The sequence below is a fragment of the Chroicocephalus ridibundus genome, chromosome 4 (assembly GCF_963924245.1).
Source record: "Chroicocephalus ridibundus chromosome 4, bChrRid1.1, whole genome shotgun sequence".
Lineage (NCBI taxonomy): Eukaryota > Metazoa > Chordata > Aves > Charadriiformes > Laridae > Chroicocephalus > Chroicocephalus ridibundus.
This window is the reverse complement of record NC_086287.1, coordinates 82,451,558-82,476,178: the sequence shown is the minus strand read 5'-3', so window position 1 is coordinate 82,476,178 and position 24,621 is coordinate 82,451,558. Positions and strand designations below refer to the sequence as shown.

The window sequence follows — 24,621 nt, the reverse complement described above, 5'->3', positions numbered from 1 at the left end:
TCATTAAAAGTACAAGTTTAAAAAAGAGAGACAAAGAATGTAACAAATGGATGGTTGCAATATTTTGTGTATACAATTGCTCTAAAATTTGTTTAAATTATACACATGGAAACCATTTTTAAACCTAAAAATTTTATGGCACTGTTACGCAAGACTGAAATGAATGATTTAAGTCTTGCTCTGCAGTAAATCATGGATATAATTAGCAAATGGCATACTGCACAAGTAATTTATCATTATTTGGAGGGCACCATTCCAGAAGGATTCAAAGATCTGCAGACCTACTGCATTGTTTCTAAATAAAGAACTATAAATACAGATTCTATAAAATATTAATATTATTACACTACATTATGATTGCAGCATGTAAGAACATATAGTTAAAATAAAAAGTAGTCAATAAAATAAAAAAGAAATCGAGTAATAAAAAAAAGTACAAAATATATTTAGTTTCTGTATTTGAAATTAGCTTTATCTACTGTTTTTTGCAGTCCCTTAAATTTGTACTAATGGCATTTCTAATGCTCAAGTAGTAAAACGTGTAATTTACCTACCTTAAGCGCTTTTCTAGGATTAGCTTGAATAGAGTTTTAAAACATATAAGATGATTTTCCTGAATGAAATATATATTTTAAGCCCACACTAAACTTTTATTGATCTTTCAATACTTTAAAAGAGGCAGAAGATATTACACGTATAATAAATATTCACATACAATCATAAAGACACATCCAAAAAGAACGTACATCTAAGCAAATGTACATCTAAATTTTTGCAGAGCACTTGTTAGCAATCCAGAGTTCCTTTTATAGGAAGAAGTACGGAAACTCTCACTAAAAGTGCCAGGAATCTGGAAGACCTGTGAGCTGTCAATATTGGCAATTATTTCTAGGAGGGAGCTCAACAAGAAAAAGAAACTGTTTTCTCTACGTAGCTTTTTTTCCTAAGCGATCTAAAAGACGAAGGCAAGCCCTCTCCAAATGGTATAATGGAAATACTTGTTTTGCAAACTTCTTCCACTGTTAAAATCCTCTATAATATTCTGTAGTTCACCAAGCCATCTGGAAAATTACCCGTTTTCAAATAACCTCAAAACCTGCTTAAAACAGAATTGAAAGGCTTTCAAACTTTTCTTATTTAAGCTACAGGTTGAATTGAAAGGCTGGTGAATACTTGGGACGCTGCTCCTCTCCCTGAGCGCAGGAACGTAGAGCACCAGCGTGCTCAGACGACCACCGAGCCCTGGGCGAGCAGGCTTACTGACCACGAGCACTAGCTGGATACGTGCTGCAATTCAGACGGGGCTGAAGTAAATTACATGCAGTGGAAAGTCTAAATCCATAATGTAATCCTAAAGCTAAACGGTGAGACATGAGAGCTTTACATCAACCACATCAATCGACCTTTTTAGAGGAGAAAAGTGCAGCACCTCAAACAAGAGGTGTTCAGCAGAGGAAGAGGTAGTAATTAGCATGGTTCATGCTTTAGGCCTGGGTCCACACAGCTTAACAGAAGAAATCAGATTTAAACATTTCAGCGCAACTTCTGAGTCTTCTACAATCACCTAATTAAGTTCTGGCGCTCCACCAACAAGAAGTAGGGGCTGCGTTTCAGTGGGAGCTGTGCAAAAGCAAGCAGTTCCTACTGACGTGCAGGAATCACTGAACTGAGACGGATCACGTCTGCCTGGGCTTCCCTGGTCTCAGGTGAGAGCCGGAGCACACACACCCCCATCGCAGGCGTTTTAGGGTAGCGACAAGGGGACAGAAGACACTGCAGGGCCGTTTGGGAGGGTGCAAACTCTGAGAGCTGTGCTGGCAGTCACAACGTGGACAAATACTAACGCTGGTTCTACAGCACGTGCGTACTGCACTATTTTGGAGCCGTTTTCTGTTATTCTGATTTTTGTCCCACCGGTTACTATCACCAGTCACTAGCGACCTCCGACCCAGCTTGGGTATTTCAAGTGTTGCCTAAGAAGTAATCAGACTGGTGAAAAACAAGTACCAGACTTTATAAGGTTAAATGCTCTCACTTTTGAGTTTTCACTCCTCTTAATTGAAAAGCTCTTCCTCAGCATCCCCTATGCCTTTACGGAAATCCTTTAACACAATTATATCGAGCACTTCCTTTTATTCTAATGATAGTTCAGTGTGTGTTTGCATTGCACATCAAGTGACACTACTAACAAGTGTGTCCCAGCATTGCAGGCGCTATGTTAGCCGTTGGGTAACTACTTCTACAGGGAGGAGGAAAGGTTTGTAATACAGGCAGCACTCCTGTCGCTAAAAACATGCAGGAGGTGTTCAAATCAATACGTATGTGTAAAAATGGGTGTGAGTTAAAATATGCTAACTAGACAAAATACTAGTAATATTTTATACTTCTGAAGTACCTTCAGTCTAAAGCACTGGGCGCTACAACGCGCTCTTATTCTGAATTGCTAAGCCTTGAAGTCATTAGATTTTCCGTTCGAAGGCCTCGCCACTGAGTGAGCTGCCTTTCAGCAGAGGAGATCGGGACACAGCTCGGCACCAACGCCATGAGCCTTGGACTGAAAGAAGACACTGACTGAGACAGTGTGATAAAAAGTTCAAATCTCTCCTAGCCTCGGTACGCTCTCTCTGTGGTGCTCCCACCTCTTGCATGGCTAGAAATGAGATCTAAAGCGAAGGTCTGAAATTGGACTCAACATGCAGCAACACACTGTGCCACCTTTACAATACAGGACTGGCCAAGTAACATTGTTCAAAGGGAACTCTTCAAAACCTCTTTCTTCTCTTTTAGATCCAAATATTGGCACTGATTTCTTTACTTCAAAGCAACCTTAACTGCTGCGATTTTGAGGGCAGGCACCGGGAGAAGGAAGTAGGATGGAGTAAATCATCTTTGAATCTTTTAAATTTAGTGTGTCAGTATTTCCTAAATTCCGTAATTGTGCAGGTATTTAGATGCTATTTCATCTGTTCAAATTAACAACCAGCTATGCCCTGCGTAAGTCCCTGTACAAATGACAAAACAGTTATAAACTGCTGTGGGAAAAAGCCCAACCTAACCTCAACCAAACTAACCAAAACCCAAGCCAGTTTCAATGGAAAATCCAAAGGACCCCTAATTTCCAGGACTCTATCAGTAACTGCAATAGTATACGCCCAAAGAATGCTACAGGGGACAAGAAAGGTAGGCTATGATTCTTGTTAGAAGACAACCTGTTTATATCTCATGCTTAGAGGAAAGGTTTCAGAGAATTCATCCTACTGTAATGACTACCCCAGTAATATTGCCAAAAGCAGTGTCTGGATGAGCTATTTAACACTTAATATCAGTTCACATAAATTAACATTGCCATGTAGGAGTGAGGGAATGTGACTTTTTCAAAATAATTTTCTGCATTTCATATCCAAGAGTCATTTTTCACTGTTCACAAAGGCAACGACCATCCTGATCTTGGCCCTGTTTGCATCCCTGCAAACCTTTTCACAATGGAGTAGAAAGAGAGAATATTCCAGTGTGTACAATGGAAAAAAAAAATCTTATAGAGAAGAACTTATCTGGGCAACATAATCACGGTTCTGATCTATCTGCTGCTCTGGTTTACAAGACCCAAGACATCTCACAAGAACTATTTTATATTAGGATACAGTAAAACAATAAAAATTCAATGCTGCTTGTAAAATCTGCACAAAAGCTTGGTAGATAACTGGAAACAGACATGCTGCCCGGTAGAAACAGGTCTATTTGTATCGTAGGTTATATAAACAATGCAGCTGTATAACCTATGCAAGCTATCACCAGTCCTGCTCTGAACGCAGTCTGATCATACTAGTCGTAGGAATTATCTGCTACGGGCTGTGCAAGGAGACCACAGCCAAATTTACAGATTTTAAGGCCAGAAGGGACAATTGTGATCATCTAGTCTGATCTGCTGTACCACACAGGCCAAAGACCCTCACGTGATAATTCCTGCATCCAATTTTAACTACAATTTGAAAAAAAAAACTTACTTGTTTTAGTTTAAACATATTCTGTTTCAACCACAGCAACAAAGAAGAATCCACCATGTCCCTAGGTAAACTGACTGGTTAAGTATTTTCACCACTGAAAATGTGTGCCTTCTAGCTTCAATTTGTCCAGAGTCTGCTTCCTACTACTGAACATTGCTACATTTTTCCCCGCTAAATTGAACAGATTTTTAAAATAAAAAAATCTATTCCCTAAGGAAGGTACTTGCAGATGGCAAACCAGTCACCTCTTCACCCTCTCTCCCTCTTGAGTGGAACACCCTTCCCAATTTTTCAATGTCCTTTTAAATTATGGGCATCCACTAAAGCTTTGATGAAATTTCAACTTGATATTAATCTTATACAGTCCAAGACTGTTTACATCCATAGCTATAGCAATCAACTAACAGCGCATATTCTGTTGCTTCTCTACCATAATCCTAGGCCCAGTTCATCAACGCCTCTAGTATTTGTTCCTTTACATTTCACTGATTTAAAATTCATATTGTTGAAAAGAGGCCACTTGACTAAGTGACTAATCAGTGCCTCCCCATGATTTTTAGCATCTTACCGTTTTTGTGCCATTGGTAAATTTTATCAACAGTGATTTTATATACTCTTCCAAATAATGACGAATTACCAAATAGATGGAGCTAAAAGCGCTGCTGCAGAACTGCCAGTTTATGCGCCGCTCCATCTCTGTGTACTGGGTTTCTTTGGTGAGGGGGATTGTCACACAGAAGAGGCTACTTACACAAGCCTTGAGAGAAAGTGAGAAACTTGGTAAAACTTACTTTCATAAAATAAAATTGAATTAGCTGTGCTACCAATTCTTAATTAGTTAACAAATTCATTCGGTAATTTTACCCCAAACTTATGTCAGGGTTGTCCATTTATAATTTCAAAGTCTTAATAGTCTTTCTTCTTGGAAATACTAGAATAGTCAGAGCTTTTTTACTACTACGAGTGCTCCGGAACTTGCTCCGTGTTCCAAGACTTGGTTATTTAAATGAACTTTAATGATTTGGAGAGCTCTTCAGCCAGGGTTTTTAAGACTTTATCTATAAGTTATCCAGTATCATTCGCTATAAAAAATACTAAAATGTAGTGGGCTACAGCATAACAGCCTCATTACTTAATGGCAGAACTGTATCATTGGAAAATACTTATAAAAACCATCATGCTTCTTTTTGAGAACAGAAGACTAGTCTTCCACACCATGAATTTTACCCATTCTTGTCTAGAATTAGCAAGACACCAATTGATCTGCCAGATCCGCAGAATTCTACCCTGTTCTCCATAACCCTAATAGCCACACACGTATTTTTACTATCACTTTTAGTTTCCCTTATCAAATCTTAAATATCTGTTTATATTTCGTGCTGTGGGCTTCTTCATTCATTTTTCACAGTTAACGTGCAAATTCTTAAAAACCTTTACTGCACCTTGCACTCCCCTTCCCCACTGAATGACATCCCCCCCCCTTTTTAAGTGAGACTTCTTAAGGGGTTGTTTGCGGGGCGTCCCCCTCTGCTCCTCAGTACAGCGGGGGCTGGGCATCAGAACAAGAACCCCAACCCCTAAAGCTTTGGCAGCCAGCAGTGGGGTTCGGACAGTCTCTCGGGGACAGCGTGAGTTGCAATTTGATCCTATACATTTCTAAACAAGCTGTAGCTTGCTTTCATGCAAAGCAGATGAAATCAAACATCTTATAATTCCAGAGAATACCGCTTAATGAAAACACTGAAAACATTTTCCAGCATTTTTTATTTTACCATTGAAACAGTTATTGATAACCCATTTTATCCATTGTGCAGTAGATATTTTAGAAATGAATTGCTGTATGGTTTAATTAGTTCATTATTATGCCTATTCTTACACGGTAATTTCTTTTATCATTCTAATCATTCACTTCACACTTTTTAAACCAAATGGAATATCAAAGGTTCTGTAGGATTATTTTTGGATCCTGCACATGTTTCACCACACAATTAATCTGTTTGTCAGAAATACTAGTTAACTTCTTCTCTTTACTACTTTCCTTTACTAGTGATTTTTCTCTATTATTTAAGACGAAACTACCCCTACCCTGTAAAAGGACGGACTTTTGATGCTTTTGACTCAGTTTATTACAGATTTTTCAATTGTGCATTACACATTACAATAAAATATTTTAATTTTTATAAAGTTTTATAATTGAATATTTTCCTTTATTTATAGCTCATCTGCAATATTTATTTAGTCTTTTTACATGTCTTTACTTAGTTAAAATGCAGAGAGATAAATATGGCTGTTACTTTGCAGGGAAGATTCAGTACATTAATATAAACTGTACACTAATTCCCCCAAAGCATATATATATGTTGTAAACCTGAAGACTTTTTACACAGCTGCTTATTGCTAAACAGTGCCTTGTCCAGAAGGGGACAATCTGTGTCTCTAATTGCTGTCACTGAAGCTGAGATTCATTATGTGACTTTCCCATTAAAATGTGAGCATTAATTTGTATAATGAAATATCACCCACTGCAGTGTTCATTAGCCATGCCCTACTGTATACTGCACATTGTTAGCTACCTAGAAACTGTAGTTAATTTCACTAATGGATATTTCCCTACTTAGTGTTTGGTAGGAAATTTATACTGTAACATTACCTCTTAAACTTTTAAGGAAATTTAAATTCAATCAATTATTTTCAACAAAAGTTTGGGATGTCATTAAGACAGGAGAAAAGGCATGCTGTACAATGTTAAGGATGGGAAATCTGGAGAAATCTAGAGAAATGAAAAGTCCTTTTAGTTCATCTTAGAAATGTAAGAATAAAGGATGTTCAATACCAAAATTGTCTCCTCTTGGAGCACACATACCCATTTTCCTTAATTATTCATATTGCTCATCCCACTACAAGTGCCTTCAGAGAATGGCAACAGGCAGTCTTTTTTTAGGAAGAAAATGTGGATTGAATTCATTTAAAACAGCACCATTTTTACTGTATTTCATCAGCTCATCTAAGCAAGTTTTAAAATTGGCTAGTCACATTTCCAAGGGAAAACGCAGTAACACTGTAAATGTATATAATACAGCTAATACATGTAAGATGTGTGTCATACACGTCATAACATAGTCAATGGGCACAGCCCTGCCAAGTTTTTTTCTTCCTATACCTCTCTTTCTTAGGTTTCTTCTATTTATCACAACCCAAACCTTCTTCAAGGCGCCACTTTACTCATGCACATTATTCTTTTTTCATTACTCAAGGGATTTAAGTGGGCCAGTCACACTGGGAATATACCTCAGCACCTGATGACCACACAAACCCAAGCTGGTCTACATCTGCAGTAGCTTCTGAATGCTAACGCAGGGTGCAAAGAAGTCCTAGAGCTAATCTGAAACCAGCCCCTACATCATGTGTCGCTTGTCAAAGGCAGAACGTAAGAAATTTTCATTTTTTACACTTAACTGTTTCTGTGCAGTCCAGAGGCCGTGACGAGTAAAAACCACAGCCATTTATTTGATTTCAGTGGAAACTGAGAGTGCTCCAGAACATAAAGAAGACGCTCAGCTCTTTGAATGAAGGAACCTTACACTGCTGTCTGCAGAGGGGAAAAACGGAAGCTCTGGAAGCATCTGGCATATGGCACGTTATGGGTCTGAGATACTTGGATGGTTTTCTTTTTCACAAAGTCTGAGGATCTCTAAGCCCCCTGTGTCATATCTTCTCAGCTCTAGTATATATTATTTTATAACCAGAAATTGAATCACAAAGTGGCTGGTCCACCCCCCTGTCTACTGTGCACTACCGGTGCGCATACACGCTCTGCCCTTGTTTCTGCAACTCTTCACGCGGTGAATTTGTGTGAGTTAAGTAGGTAGCTTTGAAGCAGCAGGACCATACAGCCCTTCTCTATTCACTGGTCAATATAAAGATGTCTTCTAGGAGGGCTACAAGAATTCTGTGTGTCCTCTCTAAGCCCCGAGGCTCTGGAGCATTTTACCCTGAGAGTCCTTCCTCTCTTCTTTGGGGGTCGAACTAAGGAACTGTCTCGTCCTTCAACTGTTTTTAGAGCAAGAGGAGAAACTCTGATTTCACATAATTATGCCCTTTTCTTCTTATCATATGGGAACAATCAGAAATCATATCTTACTATCTTCCCCTTAAAGCTCTTCCTGGCTGAATATCATTGAATTAGATAAGAAGAAAAATCCTCTACAATTGTGTGTTGGGACTCAACTGAGTGTGCTAAATAAAACCTTGATTATTTTTTTTTTTCTCCTTCAGAAGCTTATTATATGATAGCAAACTACACAGAAACTGAGACTCAGTGTGGAGAAGGCTGCAACCGTGAAATATCCAAGGGAAGAAAGAAGCAACAAGCAACCCAAGCCACTAGCGAAATCTTCTAAACCAGAGCACAGCTTCCTCCTCTTGCGGAGGATTGAACGGCTTCTCTAGCTGTTTTGGGCCAATTGCCACAGAAGCACCTCCTGGCTGGATGAGACTTTGGGTCTTGTCTTGGCATGCGTACCAAACCAACCTACTCGTGTGCCTCCAAACACACAGATGTTCGAAGGAACCTGACTTCTGCTGAACTGCTTGAGCTCATCCCTAACAAACAGGTGCTGTGAGAACAAGAACAGTAATTGAGTTAATGTAGTGGAGAAACACAGTAAAGTGTTTTTTATCAGTCAGTTATATGATCCAGGCATATAATAAAGACAGAGTGTGACATAAAAGGCAGGAAACTGTCCCTGATAAGTATGAGCTAACCAATATTTGTTTAATAACTGGTATCTATTACATCATTTCCATTTACTGCAAAGCAACTTAATTTTTATTTAATAACTCTAGTAATTTGCCGATTTACATTTTTATAATATTTATTAGGATTATTTCCAATATGTAAAACATTGCTCCATTTAAACATATTCTTGTCATTATTTACAAATACTTTGTTCTCAACCTAATGGAAACTGATCTTTATCTATTTTAAATTTATAATGATTTTTAAATATATTGCAAATGCTGTTTCAACAGTACGTATGATGTTTTCTTTTTTTTTTTTTTTGTTATTTTATACATGGTTTCTTTTTTCTTGTTTTAATTTTGTTTCATCAGTTTCAATATGCAAGTTTTATGGAATATTTCCATTGCAATTAAGCTACTTTCCATTAGTCCTAAGCCACAAATACCAAACGTGTAATCACTGCCATCTTTAAAACAAGAACAAAATGACCACTATACAATGAAGCAAAAGGGAGAGCTGGGTATCCTCAGGTTATTTTAAAGAAGTTTTCTTTTCATCTCCATTAGTAAAAATGTCAAACTGTTTAAACCTCATAGTTACAAGATTATTTTCCAATAAAATAACTACCATTTATTTACTTTTACTACATTAGAGCATTAGAGAGCACACAAATAGGGTTTTCACTGTGTTTCTTCTTTTTTTTTCTTTTTTTTACAAAGTCCAACACACGGAAAAGAATATTCCTGCCCTAAATGGTTTGCAATCCAATCAGGGTGCTAAATTTTAAAATTCAGATCAAATGAGTGTAGTATACTCCTATTCCACAATCCAAAGAAAGAAAAAAAAAATACAATGAACAAACTTTCCCATCTCAGCAATGACATTTTTTTCTTTAAATAATTTTCAGCCTTCACTTTCAATTTTTCAAAATCAGGCCTCACATTTCCAAACCCAACATTAAGTATTACACCTGTGCAAACACATAGGAGAAAAATGACTGCTGATTTTGGGAAGGAAGGAAAATACTGCTTATCTGGTACTTCAGTGAAATAAAAATTAACAGTGAAGTTTTCCCAAGTAGGAGGTACAACTGGGAAGTATTTCTTCATGCAATTTATTTTACTTTTCTATTAGAAAAGCGGCAGTAAGATTATGAAATCTTTTTAAATAGTTTAAAAAGAAAATGACTCCACAATTACAGTGCCCACTATGTCTGTTTACAAAGAGAAGTATCTTAAATCTCCAGTTTTGCACATTCTCCCAAAGCCTACTATGATACCTAAGACTTGGAAGAAAACATTGTCGTATCGGCCAGGTAGAGAATTTCTAGTAATGTCAACAGGACCTGAGGGTATCAGCATTGTATGTCAGAATTTAATCCTGGATAGAGCAAGTCTTCTTAAACATATACTGTGTCTCTACATGAACCTTAGCATGCACATACGTACTTTAAAGCTAAGTATTCTAATTCAAATGGAGTGGTTATAGTTTACTAGTACGGAGAGCAGTCCACCCAATGAGGGACATACAAAATAAAGTGAGAAGCCAGTAAGTCTCTGTAAGGTAGAAATGCTGTGATTGTTACTAAAATAAAACACGGTAAATTTTACCACGGTGCAAAACATGGGAGGTTTTACTACTTACAAGTAGTAAGTCGTGTGAGTTCTAGTGAAAAAAAAAAAAAAACGCAGATGCCTGAAGCTGATGCATTCATATGAACAGTGAGAGGTTAAAAATGAGCGTGCTAAATGGAACAAAAATAGTAACTGAGAAAAACATACAGAATCCCTAAGCAGATGCTAAAGGAAGGCCTTTGAAGCAGTTAGTATAACTAAGTCTGAAACCAATAGGCTTATGCCTATTGAAGGACAAGGGTAATTGAAGGAAACAGTGATGAAGCAGGGAAGGAGACAGAAATAACCTCAACTGGGAAAAGATGATTCTATTAAAGTGGTCTTTATCCAACAACACATTCCTTGTGCTTTTATTTAAGACTGTCATATATCTTTCTCAAAAGACTTTCTCCATCTAATGAGTCCAAATCTACACTGGGAATTAAGGCTCCTAGCCACATATTATGTTACCCCCCCCACATGGCATGTGTCGACAGTGCTCCGCTCACTTGTTCCTCTCACCTGTATGTATTCTCAAGTGGACCTTTAAGTGATGGGACGTTCTGAAAGTTTTTCCACAATATGGGCAGTCTTTCATGGCAGAACCAAGGCTCCTGTCTCTCAGTAAAGCTGGCTGCTGGACTCCTACAGATCTCCCAGCTTCTTCTCCAATGTCTGCAACACAGAAATGTTCTCACATCACTTCAGCACATGTCAGACGTTGTTCTCACTAAAACTGCTAACACAACACAAAGTTAAACATGTCAATACTACACCTGTCTATTTCATTCTTTAAATCTGACAGAATGCTGACAATTCATGTATTTTCTTGTTATTGTCTTAAATTATTTCATCTTTCCAATCATCATTTTAAGCAGCATATGGTACCTTTATATTGAACTGAATTATACAAGAAAAGAAACAGCTGTGTCAGCAGCTGGTTTGATTTCTTCTTTTGCTTAGTTCCTATTAATTTTTCCCCCAAAAGTTTTAGATTGTTGTTTTGTTGAATCTATTTAATTTATAAGTATTGTGAAAATCTGTATGCTTTTAGAGGGAAAAAGTTTGCATCGGTATATTAAAGCCTCCCATAACAACCGAATCGCAGTGACAGGGGGATCCAACAGGAATGGTGATGTCCACACACAAAGCTAATCGACAACTTCTGCAACATTTCAGCATTGGCGTTACGACACAGGAACCAGTGAGCGACCTAATATCATGGGAAAGGAGATGAAAAAATCGGTCAGGTGAGGGGGAATTCCTTCTCCCTCTCACCCGCAGCTCCTGATTTTCTCCTTCAGTGTTCACAGCTACACTTACTCTTCGCATCGTAATACAGTTAAGTGAGACTCCAGGACATCTCTTCGCTCTCCTGATATAAAGAAACAGACATTCTGAGCCATCTTGAATGAGCTGCTATTATCCAAGCAGGCTATGAACAAAATAACTTACGAAAGACTGACATAAAAATTGCAAAAATGTAGGGCATTTTTAAAAAGTCATTATTCAAACCACACAAGACTCATCCATCATTGTGTACTTAGCGGGTCATGCAATATCACGTATATGTATCAACTCACAATTTCACAAAAAAGTACCATGGCAAATGTCGAAATTCTGAACCAGACTGACACTACTGGCAGAGCACAGAGGTGCAATACACATGGACACACCATCACACCCCTACGCAAAAGCTGGGCTCTCGGGGTTACATTGAGCTGGGGAGCACACAGTTAAAATCTGCACGCAGAGTCTTGATTATTTCAACCATAAACTACTGACTAAAAATGTTCTGTCTTTCCCCATTTGATATGTAACTAAGGCTGTCAGGAAACATAGTGCAGTTTACACAGCATTGCCTTTTAAATGGAAGTGATGGGACATAAGAAAGACTTAAACATTTGTCTCTAATAAAAACTATTCACACAGTAGCAGAGACCCGAATACCACATTTCTGGAAAAGGTAACACTAACAGGCATTTCATTATTTATTATAAAATGGTCCCTCTAAACTATTTCACTTAAAACTGAAAGAAGGGGATGAGAGAGTGATAAAAATACATATATATATATAAATGCTTATTTTAGTCATGTATGTAATCAAGCTGTTGCTAGTATTCAAAAGGCAAAACGAGTTTTCACATCACATTCTTGTTTAACGTTTTCTGATTGTTCTTAGACTGCAGAGTTAAAGCACAATATTTAAGTTAGAAAGCTAGTAACTGTCATTTTGAATTATTCACAAGTACGTAAAGTAACACACTGCAGGAGTTTATTTTGTCTTTACAGTCCAGGAAAACATATATAGGTTCTAGTCTATAATTCCAGTCTCCCTAAAGAGTTTAGATTTTCCCCTTTTTTCTCCTCCAAAGTTGTATATAATCATGTCTTAAGCTGCTTCAGGAAAAAATGAATTCCTGCGTGCAAAAAGATTTTTCTGAAGTGCAAAATACAGAATGCATGATGATAAACTGCGGGATTTTATTTTGGTTTTCAATAAATACTATATGAGCATTATAGATAAATATATAGATAAAGCTAACAAGCCACTCAGGAGGAATTTACCGAATAAGTCTACTAGTTATGTTTTGCTATATGTCACTCTAAATGATGGCCTGTTATCCATTTGCCTTTTATCTTTCTATCTAGAATATGTGTGGCCCAATAAAAAAGAATAAATTTGTAAGATAAACAGCTCGCTTTGCAGATTTAAGAGTCTAATTTTCACTTTACACAAAATTGAATTTTTTCAAGGCAGCGAGACGACTGAGTTTACTCTAGCACTAATCCCTCTGAAAAAGCAAACTGAAAACAACAATGAAGCAAAGAAAGATGTGGGTGGTCTGAAGAGTTTTCTTTTAGATTTAAGTAGACATACAGTAGATAGCTCCAAAGGCTTTGCTCCAACAGGGGCCTTACCTTGAAGAATTTTTCTTCCCACAGTGAAAGCATTCCTAAGACTTTAAAGCTGGGCTGAGGGGCTTTCTTTTGAATTCCTCTGCCTACAAAGCCCACCGAAGCGCTGGAGGCCATGGCTACCTGAATGAGCAGCTTTACATCTAAGTCCTTTTATTTCAAACAATGAAAAGATATGTTCAAGGCTGCCGACTCTCCCCATCAAATGCTACCCCAAGTTCTTACTAGGGCCCTCTTTTGGCAAATCGCACCTATTTGTCAAGGCACTTAAGTTTAAAATGTGCTTAACTTTAAAATGCATTTAAGTCTCACTGACTCTGTTACCAAGGTTTTCTTTATACTAAGTCTCTTAAAGCAATCTATGGGAAGTGATGGGGGAAAAAAGCGACACAGAAAAAGGAGATGAGATCAGCAAGGAAAAAGTTAAGAAGCAAGCTGGTGCATATGGACTATGCCAACAACAGTGTACGTGGGGAATGAAAAATTTTCAGCTCTACGATAAACGTGTGTTCTACACCTCTGATGTCCCCTTTCTCCCGCTATTGAGATCCCCTTCCTAGGTAGAAACTCTCGCTCCTGTTAAATTGTGCAAAACTGTAGTAATGTTTTACAGACCTGCAGAACTAGGATTAGCCCCAGCAAATTAATTTTCTTTATGATTTACTCGGGATTTGAGCTATGGTTTTGGGGCTGCTCAATTCCGAGGATAAAAGATCAGGAAGGAAAGAGAGCAGTTACTTATCTTACATCCATTGCGGTTCACTGAGTTATGTGGTCTACATGATGTGCACTCAATGCACATGAGATTCGACTGCTTTTTTTACTATCTACTTCCATTATAGGCAGGTCTCCATCCTGAATGTCTTCCTGCCCATCCCTACCTTTCCTGATTCGAGTGCAGGAAATAACAGAACAGGGTATAAAATATCCTATAGATGTACATGCTAGATGTCAGGCTTCCGAGCCTTGTCTCCGAACTTACTTTTGCTGAGCTTTCCTTTCATTTTGAAAGCATCTATTCACAGGAAAAGCCATGGACAGAAGTGCAAAAAGCGACGTTCAGTTCTGTATACGAAACCGGTCTCTGTGTCAGTGTAAGGAAAAGGCAACAGCTGCGAGACCTCCAGCTGCCTCGTGCGCTGTACCTGCTGGGCAGGCAGATACCGCTCCATGGCACAGGACTCGGAGGAATTCAGCCATGAAGCAGCTTCTGGGGTGGTATGACAGGGACATCTCTTGTGTACCACGCCTTGGCTACACTTATAACCAACTGCGGGCCTGTTCTCATGGGACAAACGCAAGGAAAGAAAGTTCACTTTAACATCCGTATCAGAAGGTGGCAATTAGCCGCATAACTAACGAGCCAACTTGGTCAAGAGGTGAGCAAATCTATTTGCCACACAGACTGAATTAAAATTAAGCAATCCATAAGATCAGTATTTGAAGGACTAGCCTGTCTTCAGACAGATGCCCGCTTCTCAGGAGAGGAGGGACAAAAAGCCACCACTCCTCACCTAGCATGGAGATGACCCGTGTAGTACCGCAGGCTGCTTTCACATCCCCGCGGCGCCTGGAAAGGAAATTTCCGCAGAGCCAGGTAATCCCAATAAACAGTTTCGAGCCAGGAGCACTTTTAACAGCACCAGTTTGAAAGACAGTGGGACACACACCAGCGAATCCTTTTTTACAGCAGGTATCTTACTAGGTATCAGAAACGATCTACCCGGAAATGAGCTGCTGCCAGGGCTGGCAGTGCCCTCGGCACATGGATAGAGATGCTACAGAGGCACAACGCCAACTTCAGTGGATATTTCTAGAAAAAAGAAGACAAACTTTGGTGGATAGTGAATCTGTGTACTCAAAGCAGAAGCTATCTAGGCAGTCATATGAAGAGCAAAAGAAAAAGATCTGAAATTTCCATACATGATCTGTAGGACTGGTCTACCTCTCTGGGATGGGTCTGTAAACATGATTAGAAAAGGACTGATTGCTTTTGTAAAAAGAAACCTGTTGGATAGGTAGCAGCACTGACTTCAGTCATGCTAGCAGCCAAATTTTCAAAGGAGAACCTACATACACGTCCCGTAAATTTTACAGGAGTTATTTGCTGCATGTATGTGACAGCACAGGGATTCACAAAGAGGTACTTTCATGTTTGAAGGAGCTAAATTGCAGTCCTCGTGCAGACTAAATTATCAATGAAGTCAGTTGGAATTTGTCGACACAAGGATTGCCAAATTAGCCAAAACCAGTCAATCGCATAGAAAAGGTAATCAACTCACAAAATAGGTAATCACGCTTACAAGTCTGTGTTTGCTTTTGCACGTTTTTCAGGCGTTATTAAAGAACCCTTTGAAAATGTGGCCAGAAGCCTTTAAAGCTGCACATAATCCCAGATTTTCATATATTTCTGAAATTCAAAATATTTGTAGTTCTTTAGAAGTTAATGAAACACGGTGCAACGACAAGCGGTACTGACCACGGTTATTCTTTGATGATCCATGAACTACCCAGATTATCCCATCTTGTGGCAGCAAAAATGATATCCTGAATCTAACATCAAGAAGGAAGCTCAAGAACAAGTTCAGTGTGTTATTCCTGTCACTGCTGCCACCTTTATGCCAGTACGCCTGGACTCGACCTGTACAGGGAAGCAGTATAGGATGTGCAAAGTTTCTGGGAAAATATGCTTACCTTTCCTGCCTATTCCTTAGAGAAAGCTTTAATAATACTGAAAATAGTGGAAAACAGGAATATAATTAGGGATATAATTAAGCATATTTTTCTAGCTACCTGAAGTAGCTTCAATTAGTATGCGTCGATGTCAATGAGAACAGAATCTGGCCCAGTGCTCATAATTTGAAATTAGAATCCTATTAGCAGATGTCACTACACTTTTTTGCTAGTGAAGTTCATGGCTTAAAATGAAAAAGTGTAATACTGCTAAATATTACAGTTATATTTTAGGCCTCCGGAAAGAGTTACTAATGTCTTAGGTCAGGAACAACTTGCTGTCTCTATTGTTTCATCAAGGATTTAGGTTTTATAATGACCATATATGGGAATCTTAAACTGTTAGGCATTAATATGGATTGGCAGAGAATTTGTTTAAACAGAGAGCTATTTTAGAAGAGAATTGGAAAGGAGGCCTACTAGTGAGAAAACAGCATTCACATTGTTTGTATTATTAGAAATAAAGATTATACCAAAGGTTCCATTGGTAAATAAAAAGATACCGCTTCTGACATCAGCCTTCCCACTTAGCCCTCTGAACCACACAGGCAAACAAAAGGCACGAACGGCCCTGCCTCTGCTACCCATTAGTGCATTGGCAGATTTAAATTTAAAATACAATCTAAATTAAACTGAAGTAAAATGCCCGCAACCATTTATATGAGGTTAGACATTTAGACGTGGGCAAATGGCAGTCATAGCCGATACCCGGGGCTCCAGGGGAGCTCCCTCGGCGTTATTTCAAGCACAAGAGAAAGGGAGCCAAAATATTCTAAATGATTTTTTAGTAACTGGTTGGCTGATGACTTGGGGGCAGCACATAGACTTCAAGCCCATGCTTGGAGCACATGGCACACTTGAAGATTGGTGTCTTTCACACCTCATGGGTGCAAAACACTTTGCACGACAATACTGCACGTCTGCAAACGACGGTTGTGTCTTACTGCTTCCCACTGTGGTACACATTCTGAGAAACATGCAAGAGGCTGTACATGCAGCACAAAGAGACACCAATAGACACTTAAACAAAAATTAAGCTTTTGTTTATCACAAAATGTTTCTTATCCTCTTTTTTCATTTTAATCAAATTCCCTACAGAGTTTTTGTTTTGGAGTTCTTAGCGGTCTTACTTTTCAAATTGTTCTAAATCTTTAAAACCTTTTAAGATAATCAAAGTTCAAACACAGTTTCTGAGTACATCATTTTAGCTGCCTGATTTGTTTGAAGAATCGTGTGACCAGAAGACACAGAAAATCAAATGTAGTACTTAAAAAGGAGGGTTGGTTACTTGCCATTAACTTATAGAGCTCACTTTGGACTGAAAATTAAGCATATTGAAAAAAAATCATGTTTTTCGAGACAACATTTTTTGCATGAGACCTTTTTAACTTTATATTTATTTTTTTTTTAAAGAAAGAAGACATCTTAAGCACCTTACAATATCTTTCATTTAACAGTTGGCAGAAGGAAACTCCCAGATGAACGTTGGCCTGTGTCTTTCTCTTTAACCAGCTGAGTGATCCAAGCTTTTAATAAAGCTGTTCCAATTATTGTAAAAGTCATCTAGTACCTTATAGCCACAAATATTGACAGTTTATTGCACAACGCATTCATGACATTTGAAGGTCACATCATACATAATACATACACTTTTATAAAAGTGTCTGGAACAAAGAGATACATGATCAGCAATTACATCTTACCATTTAAGGGTATGATTTTATACTTATTTAAAATGAAATACTATATGCAATGCAAATTGTTAATAAAACACAAAATAGTTCATTTTCTGTATTTATTGTTTTATTAATCAGTGATACTGATTGTATCACAGTGAATTCAGTTGTACAAAATCAACAGAACGCGGTCCATGCCCCAGGAAGATTACAGTTAAATATTATTATCCTGCAAACCATCACACATCATCTTAGCTCAGCATGGGAAGAAAGTGAGCTTAAAACTTTAACCTCGTTACTGCATACCTGTCCGGCCCTATTGAATTCAATGAAACTCCCACATTTAGAATTTAATCAGGATCTTAGTATATTATTGAAATATTAGTTTTGATAAAACTTAATCAAAGTGAAATGGAAAAGTGCTGAATATTTTTTTAATACATGCACGTGCAGGCATATCAAACTTCTTCATCCTCTTCCAATGCTCATGACTTTTGAGGCCATTCTAAAATCACATGCACATGCACAAATGGTGTAATTAAAAGGTGTAAGTTGCAATTTATGCAGTCAGACCTTTGCACAGTCCTTCAATGAAGTCAACAAACATCAGAAATAGACAAAGCATGGCCATGAGAGTGCCTGTCTTTGGTTAAATAGTCTTAATTTTTATAGCATCACCACTAGGTCCTGGAACCTACACTTACCTAATGAGACCTGAGCTTGCAGCAAATGACCATGGACCACTACATCATCCCCTCTAACACAATTTTTGCTGGTCTGTTTCAAAATCCTGCTATCTTATATTTCCTAAGCCCTTACATGCAAGACACTTCCACCATCCAGCTCCTTCACTGGCTTTTCAGTTCTGCTACTCCAAAATCACGGCTTTGAAATCCTGCTTCTCTAATTTGACTATCGATCAAAGCACTTCAGATCCCAAATCACTGAGTTTGCCAGATGATGTTCATGAAATTCTACTAGACTTGTATAATATTTCCACAGGAAAAGTGGATGCTTTAGAAGAGGATGTATTTTGTCATTTATCGATGATGAATGATGGGTCTGTTTGCTATCTTGAATGTAATGCTAGTTCCTCTCAGTGATGGGCTTCTGCTTGTTCTTGCTTTCTTCAGAAGCGCAGACCTGAGCTGCCAGAACACCTTATTATACTTCTCTGTACAGAACACATATCTTCACAAGCAAAGCAGATAGTTACTCTTTGGATCAGCTATGGTGGGTTCAAATATGTACTCATGGATCTTTCCTTGGTATTTTGCCTATATTCTTTGTCAGCTCTCTTCAAAATTTACTCTGGTGTTCATTTATACGTCTGATAGCAACGTTAGCTCTCAAAACTTCCATACAACATACTTTCCATGGTTTTCTCCTCCTTTTCTTAAAACAAGCTTAGAATATTCTGGATTTTTACCAAATGTTCGTGCCAACAGCGGTCTGTGATTCTCATGAAAGCCTGTCTCGCTAGTTTTCTTACCCAAACCCTTGACTCACCTGTGTTAGCTTTGATCCTGTCACCTCAATTTGAAATTGGCACTTGATTACTGACCAGAGAAGACAAGGTCTTTCCACACTTCATACAGATTGTTTACTGCTTTTGAGAAAATTCCAGTGGGGAATCTAAGCAGAGAAGCTATCCAACTGGACCATCTTTTGGATTTGTATGTGTTATTTGTAGGCAGGTGTTCAGGTACCAGATGGCCTTAAAGCCCGTACTACTCAGGTTATAGCAGCTTCTACAGGCTGTCTGCATCATATTCCCATCTCTGAGATTTGCAGAGTGGCTACATGGAGCTTGATAAACACTTTTACCTAGCATTGCTCTCCTGATGCCAAGGCTAGATCAGATATCCAATTTGGGAGAGTTGCCTTACAGTCCCTCTTTAATTAAGTACTCCTGATCTCCTACTCCTGGGATGGATTGCTACTGCTGATTAAGCTCCAGAAGTAAGGATCTGTGGAGGCAATTTCATGAGGGAGAAAATGAAGTTGCTAGCTAATCAACTAAAATAACCATTAACTGGACTTCTGTGAATGAACATATTGCCTTCTGTCTGCTTCCACACTTAGCCTGTTTCTTCCACATGTTAGCATCTCTACATACCTATAAACCAAAGAGGTAAGGTGTACTTCATTATGACCTCTATCTTGTTCCTAAACTACATGTGGGACAAACAGAACCATACGGTGCAGTGTACAGGCTACACTATGAAGAAAATCCAAAACGGTGTCAGTAAACTGTAGGAAAGATGCTGAACCTGGGTGGAAGAGACTGGCATTGAACCTATTTTCTCCGGGCTCTTTCCATCTGCCCAACAATGCAGAGTCTGAGAGACTTTAAAAAGCACACACTAACACCCAACTCCACGTAGTTTTCAAAATCCATTAATATCTTTTAAAATCTTTTGAGTAGTTGTATGGAAATATTTAATAACTACACTGGCCAAGTTTTACCCGGAGTTGCTGGGCTTAAACAAATCCAAAAAACAAACAAATCATTTTTTCAAGTCAGAACCACAGACTTGCCTACGTTGTAAGTAGCCCTCGGGTCATCAGGTAACACTGGAGAAGTTTTTGCATACTATTGATTAAGAAAACCCCTTTTCATTATTATTAGTATCTTATCATAGGGTGGCAAATTCAGCATAGAAGTTCTGGTAGAAGGTCATCAGAATTTATAAAAGTTCATTCTAATAAAGAAAAATGTAAATTATTTTAAATGTCACAGGAACATCTTTTGTAGAAACCAGTAAGAAAGAAACCAACAATAGAATCAGTCACTTAAAAAACAACTGTACAGGTAGCTAAATTACTAATTTCCCCCTCAACAAAATGAGAGAGAATAAAGGACTGTCGTTCCATTTACAGATTACTGATTACAGAGGTGCTGACAGGGTCTCCAAAAAGTGAATAATGTCATGGTGTGTGTTACAACATTTGGACAGACTATGATAGTATAGACTTTTCCAGTATCTGTATTTTCTTACTTTTTCTAGTTACTCAAACTAAATGACTGCTTTGAGCTAATACAAATACCTCTGTAAATAAGTTTTCTCTTGTTTAACTTCTTTGGTACATGCCACATAAGTATGATTTCCAACTTCTTTCCCCATTTCACAAAAAGTGAGCTGTACTTGAAGACACACTTATGAGGAACTCTGAACTGATGAATCTATTTTACTAGCACCCTTTTGCTATTAAAAAAATATAGTGAAACTCCTGTAATTGACATAACAGAAAAATATTGCTTAAATTCATTACTTCTAATCTAAAGAAGGGATCCTTTAACTGTTTAGGCATTTTTTTCCTCCTCATTGGTTTAATAGTGTATTGTGGGCATACTGAGACCACGGTGTCTTTAAACATGATATTATATGAATGGGCTCATTAATTTTTTTGTACTAATGATGTATGTGAAAAAGTACATACTATGTCAGCCTGTATCCACGTTTTGTAAAACAGCTGTAAAATACACCGATAGCATGCTATTTGTGGGCTACGAAAATATGAAATGCTACCTATGGACACAATATATCAATAATCCGGTTTCCCTATTCTACTCCAAAAATATAAAATTTTTCATCTGAACTATCCTGGTAAAAAAAAAGAGAAAAAATAATATTTTGAATGCTCTCCTCTGATTTAGCTGAGCTTGTGGCAATAACTGATTTAGGCATAGGCTTCAGTATGCTGGAATGATCCTGAAACTAATTTTGCATGTGTTGGAGTTGGACTCTGGCCATGCACGTCAGTATGCTGGAACAGAGTTATCTAAATCCTGAGCCTTATTTTACATGTGCTGGTGTTGGACTGTGGCCCTGCAATCTTTTAGGTCTCCATCTGTAGCTATCAAAGCCAGGGTGTGCCCAGCCACTCGCTACTGCTCACTGCTTTCCTTCCACAGGAAAAGCTACAGGCTCACAACCACCCTCCCGCACATCGGTGTGACCGCGAGATCTTCAGAGTCCTGGCAGGTCTCATCACCCTTCCTCTGACGCCTCTTTGCTGCCATGGCCGGCCTTCTGCAGCGCATTATACTTCCTATGTCACTATAATCCTAGATAGTTATCAAGTTCCACATCAGCGACGAGAAATATTAACATCTCGGACAGATGTTCCCTCAGATTGAGTGAGTTGATTCCCCTTTCAGTACTAGGTAAAACAGCTCACTAATTTTTGAGCAAGCTACGGAGACCACAGCTCCCAGACTGACAGAAGGCCCCTCTGAGTTTCCCAGCCTGCCAGTGCTTTCCCTGCGACCATCAGCCAAAGTGATTTGAAGTCCTGACAGTCTAGTCAGAAGCTAGCAGTTGTTTTCTTCTGGGGAAGGGGACAAGAAAAGAAAAAAAGCAGGCTCTCGGAAACCACATTCCTCCAAAAAATGCAATAAACACTGGCTGTGCACAGATCTGGAACACCAAGGCAGAGGCAGTAACAGGGACTGAGCAAAGCCAAGGTAGGTAGTTGTACACAGTATTTAGCATCACCCTCAGGAGGCCTGGTAGCCTGGAGGGACATACAGACTGATGGTAACAAAATTTTTGCAAGGCTCCTTCCACTTGTTTACAGTTCCTACACATTAATCCACTAGCAAAAACATATTTTGGCCTGCAAAAGCATCTGTAAAATTATAAAATAATCTGGATTAAATTATTTGCTAGCATTTTTCTCTACCTGAAATTAATGACATTTTTCGCTATCGAGCCTACCAAACTGAGGAAACAACTTCACACTTAGGTCAAAATTAGACATTTGAATGAAGATCGGGCATTCTCCTGTGACTGGACATCCACAAGTTAGCTGCCTCAGAGACAGAGGAAGAGCTATTTTAGAAGAAGGAGGGTTGTTCCATCTCTTAACTTATTAGCGATGCACTTTCTTCAAACTCCAGTGGTAAAAGAAATTCAAAACCCAGGTAGTCTGCATGCACGGAAGCACCTTTTGTTTAATAAATAATTCAACCATGTATTCCTTTTTAATTTAAAAACGGTCTGACTGAACAGTCAACAGAGTGAACTAAAGTTGGCAAAATACAGTGTTGAAAAATTAAAAAGTGTATTCAAGGCCGTATTCATTTGCTTCACTTCTCATATACTGGAGAGACAGGCTGTGCTGAAGCTCTAACTTTTTTCTTTTCCTGTTAAATTATACACATCCAGTCACATGACGCTCGCTTGATTTTGAAAGCTGCCTTGCCCTGGAATTAGTCTGTCTCTCCTTCTGTTACCAGCTCAGCAGCCACTGCTCCTCTACCTCATGAACATCACCAGAAATTCAGCCAAAATGTTCTCATGAGCTCCTCTGCCGTGCCTGTGAGGGCCAGACTGAACTTTATCGACCATCTTGGAAAATACTGTAAAACATTCTGGAAATATTGAGACCATCATCTGAATGATGGTCCCATATATTAATAAGTGTATGGTAAGGTACAGGAGACACATCTGAGAGGAAAAATCTGCAGATAACGATGCAATGAATTCAGTCCCATCCCAGGACCGAATTTATAACATACTATTGCAAACGCACACAAATACTTGAAATCAGTCGAGTGCATTTGGGACTGACTGATCCTCTTGAAAACAGTCAAAAGCATATAGGACTATCTAAGTATGAATTCACAGGCTCAGTTTCTGTGAAACAAAATTCTTAGCAGTAAGCAGCTGAGGATAAGAAGGAAAAAAGCAAAAGCAAATAGAGTCAATTCTTACATTTAGCCTTCTGCACCACAATGATTAAAAGAATTTCTCGCATCTTAGAACAGACAGCAAGGAAAAAGTAATGCCGTGGTGAAACCTCCTCATTTTGGGTTCCTGGGGATCTGCCCGTTCCCCTGGCCATCCCAAAGCAGCAGCAGGCACTTAATGCCTTTGTAACAAAGCACAACCTCTTAGTCTCCACTCTGCTGAGTCTTATGATTCCCATCGCTGTCAACGGCGTTACAATGCTTTGGCACCCTTTCTGATCAGCATCTCCTGAACCAATGACCACTCTGTAACCACCGCGCAAATCCACCAACACGAAATTACCGGCTTGATGATGCTCACGCGACTTTAAATGCTGACAGAAGGAAATCTTATCTCAGGAAGGTAAGATCTGCAGGAAAGAAGATCTTTACAGGGAAGAATAGGGGAAACCTAACCCTTACGAAGTAACACTGACTTTAAAGAAAATGACACAGCAATAACATATCTTTCAAAGTGGACATACTTATTTAAAATGTATGTTCTTAATGCCACAGGATGACAGACATGAGTTACATTTGGAAGAGACAGAAGTTTCACAAGTACATCTTGAATAATTCCACAGCATATGGAGGAAGACCATCTTTTTATCAAATTTTCACTATTCTGAACAGCAGTAAAGTTACCTGCATATATAGGATGAAAACACTAACCAGGCCAGATAAACACTTCTACAGACAGGAAACTTTCAACACCTTGCTCTGTTGTGACAAAACAGCCTAGGAATTATATGTACAGAATAAATCTCTGAATCTGACAAAATCTGAATAAATGCAACAGGGTAACTATAGACATTGTTCAGACCCAAACTCCTACCCTGCAAGCCAGAGAGTCTTAAGATTCTAATTTTGGCCGACTACTGGCTTACACTGAGACACTAGCAATAAGTACTATCTCAGTGAACAGGCTAATTTAAACTCCGAGAATGCAGGCTACTGCATTTGTGGAGACACATGTTTCCATGCCTTTTCAGGATGGTACTAGTGGGAGCCACTCCAATAGCCTGGCAAGCCCACGCAGAATTTGGTACATAACAAACTGGCTTGCAACCCATTACATTTGAAAGCTGTCTACAGTGGAACTGGCCAACCCAACAGAGTAATGTATGGGGTTGAGAAAAGGTGAACGGCAGTATAAACTGGTCAAATTAAACTAAAATAATTTCAACAATTTCACTAG

The 24,621-nt window shown here is 38.6% G+C and overlaps 1 protein-coding gene across 13 annotated transcripts in view; it reads right to left on the bottom strand.

Annotated features, from left to right (window-relative positions):
• Positions 1-24,621, bottom strand: part of ZNF536 (zinc finger protein 536) — a 352,702-nt gene that overhangs the window by 127,434 nt on the left and 200,647 nt on the right. For all 13 annotated transcript variants that reach the window (XM_063334486.1, XM_063334478.1, XM_063334480.1 and 10 more), the window contains one exon: positions 10,881-11,033. In XM_063334486.1, coding sequence (XP_063190556.1) covers positions 10,881-11,033 — 153 coding nt within the window. The remainder of the gene's footprint in view (positions 1-10,880; positions 11,034-24,621) is intronic.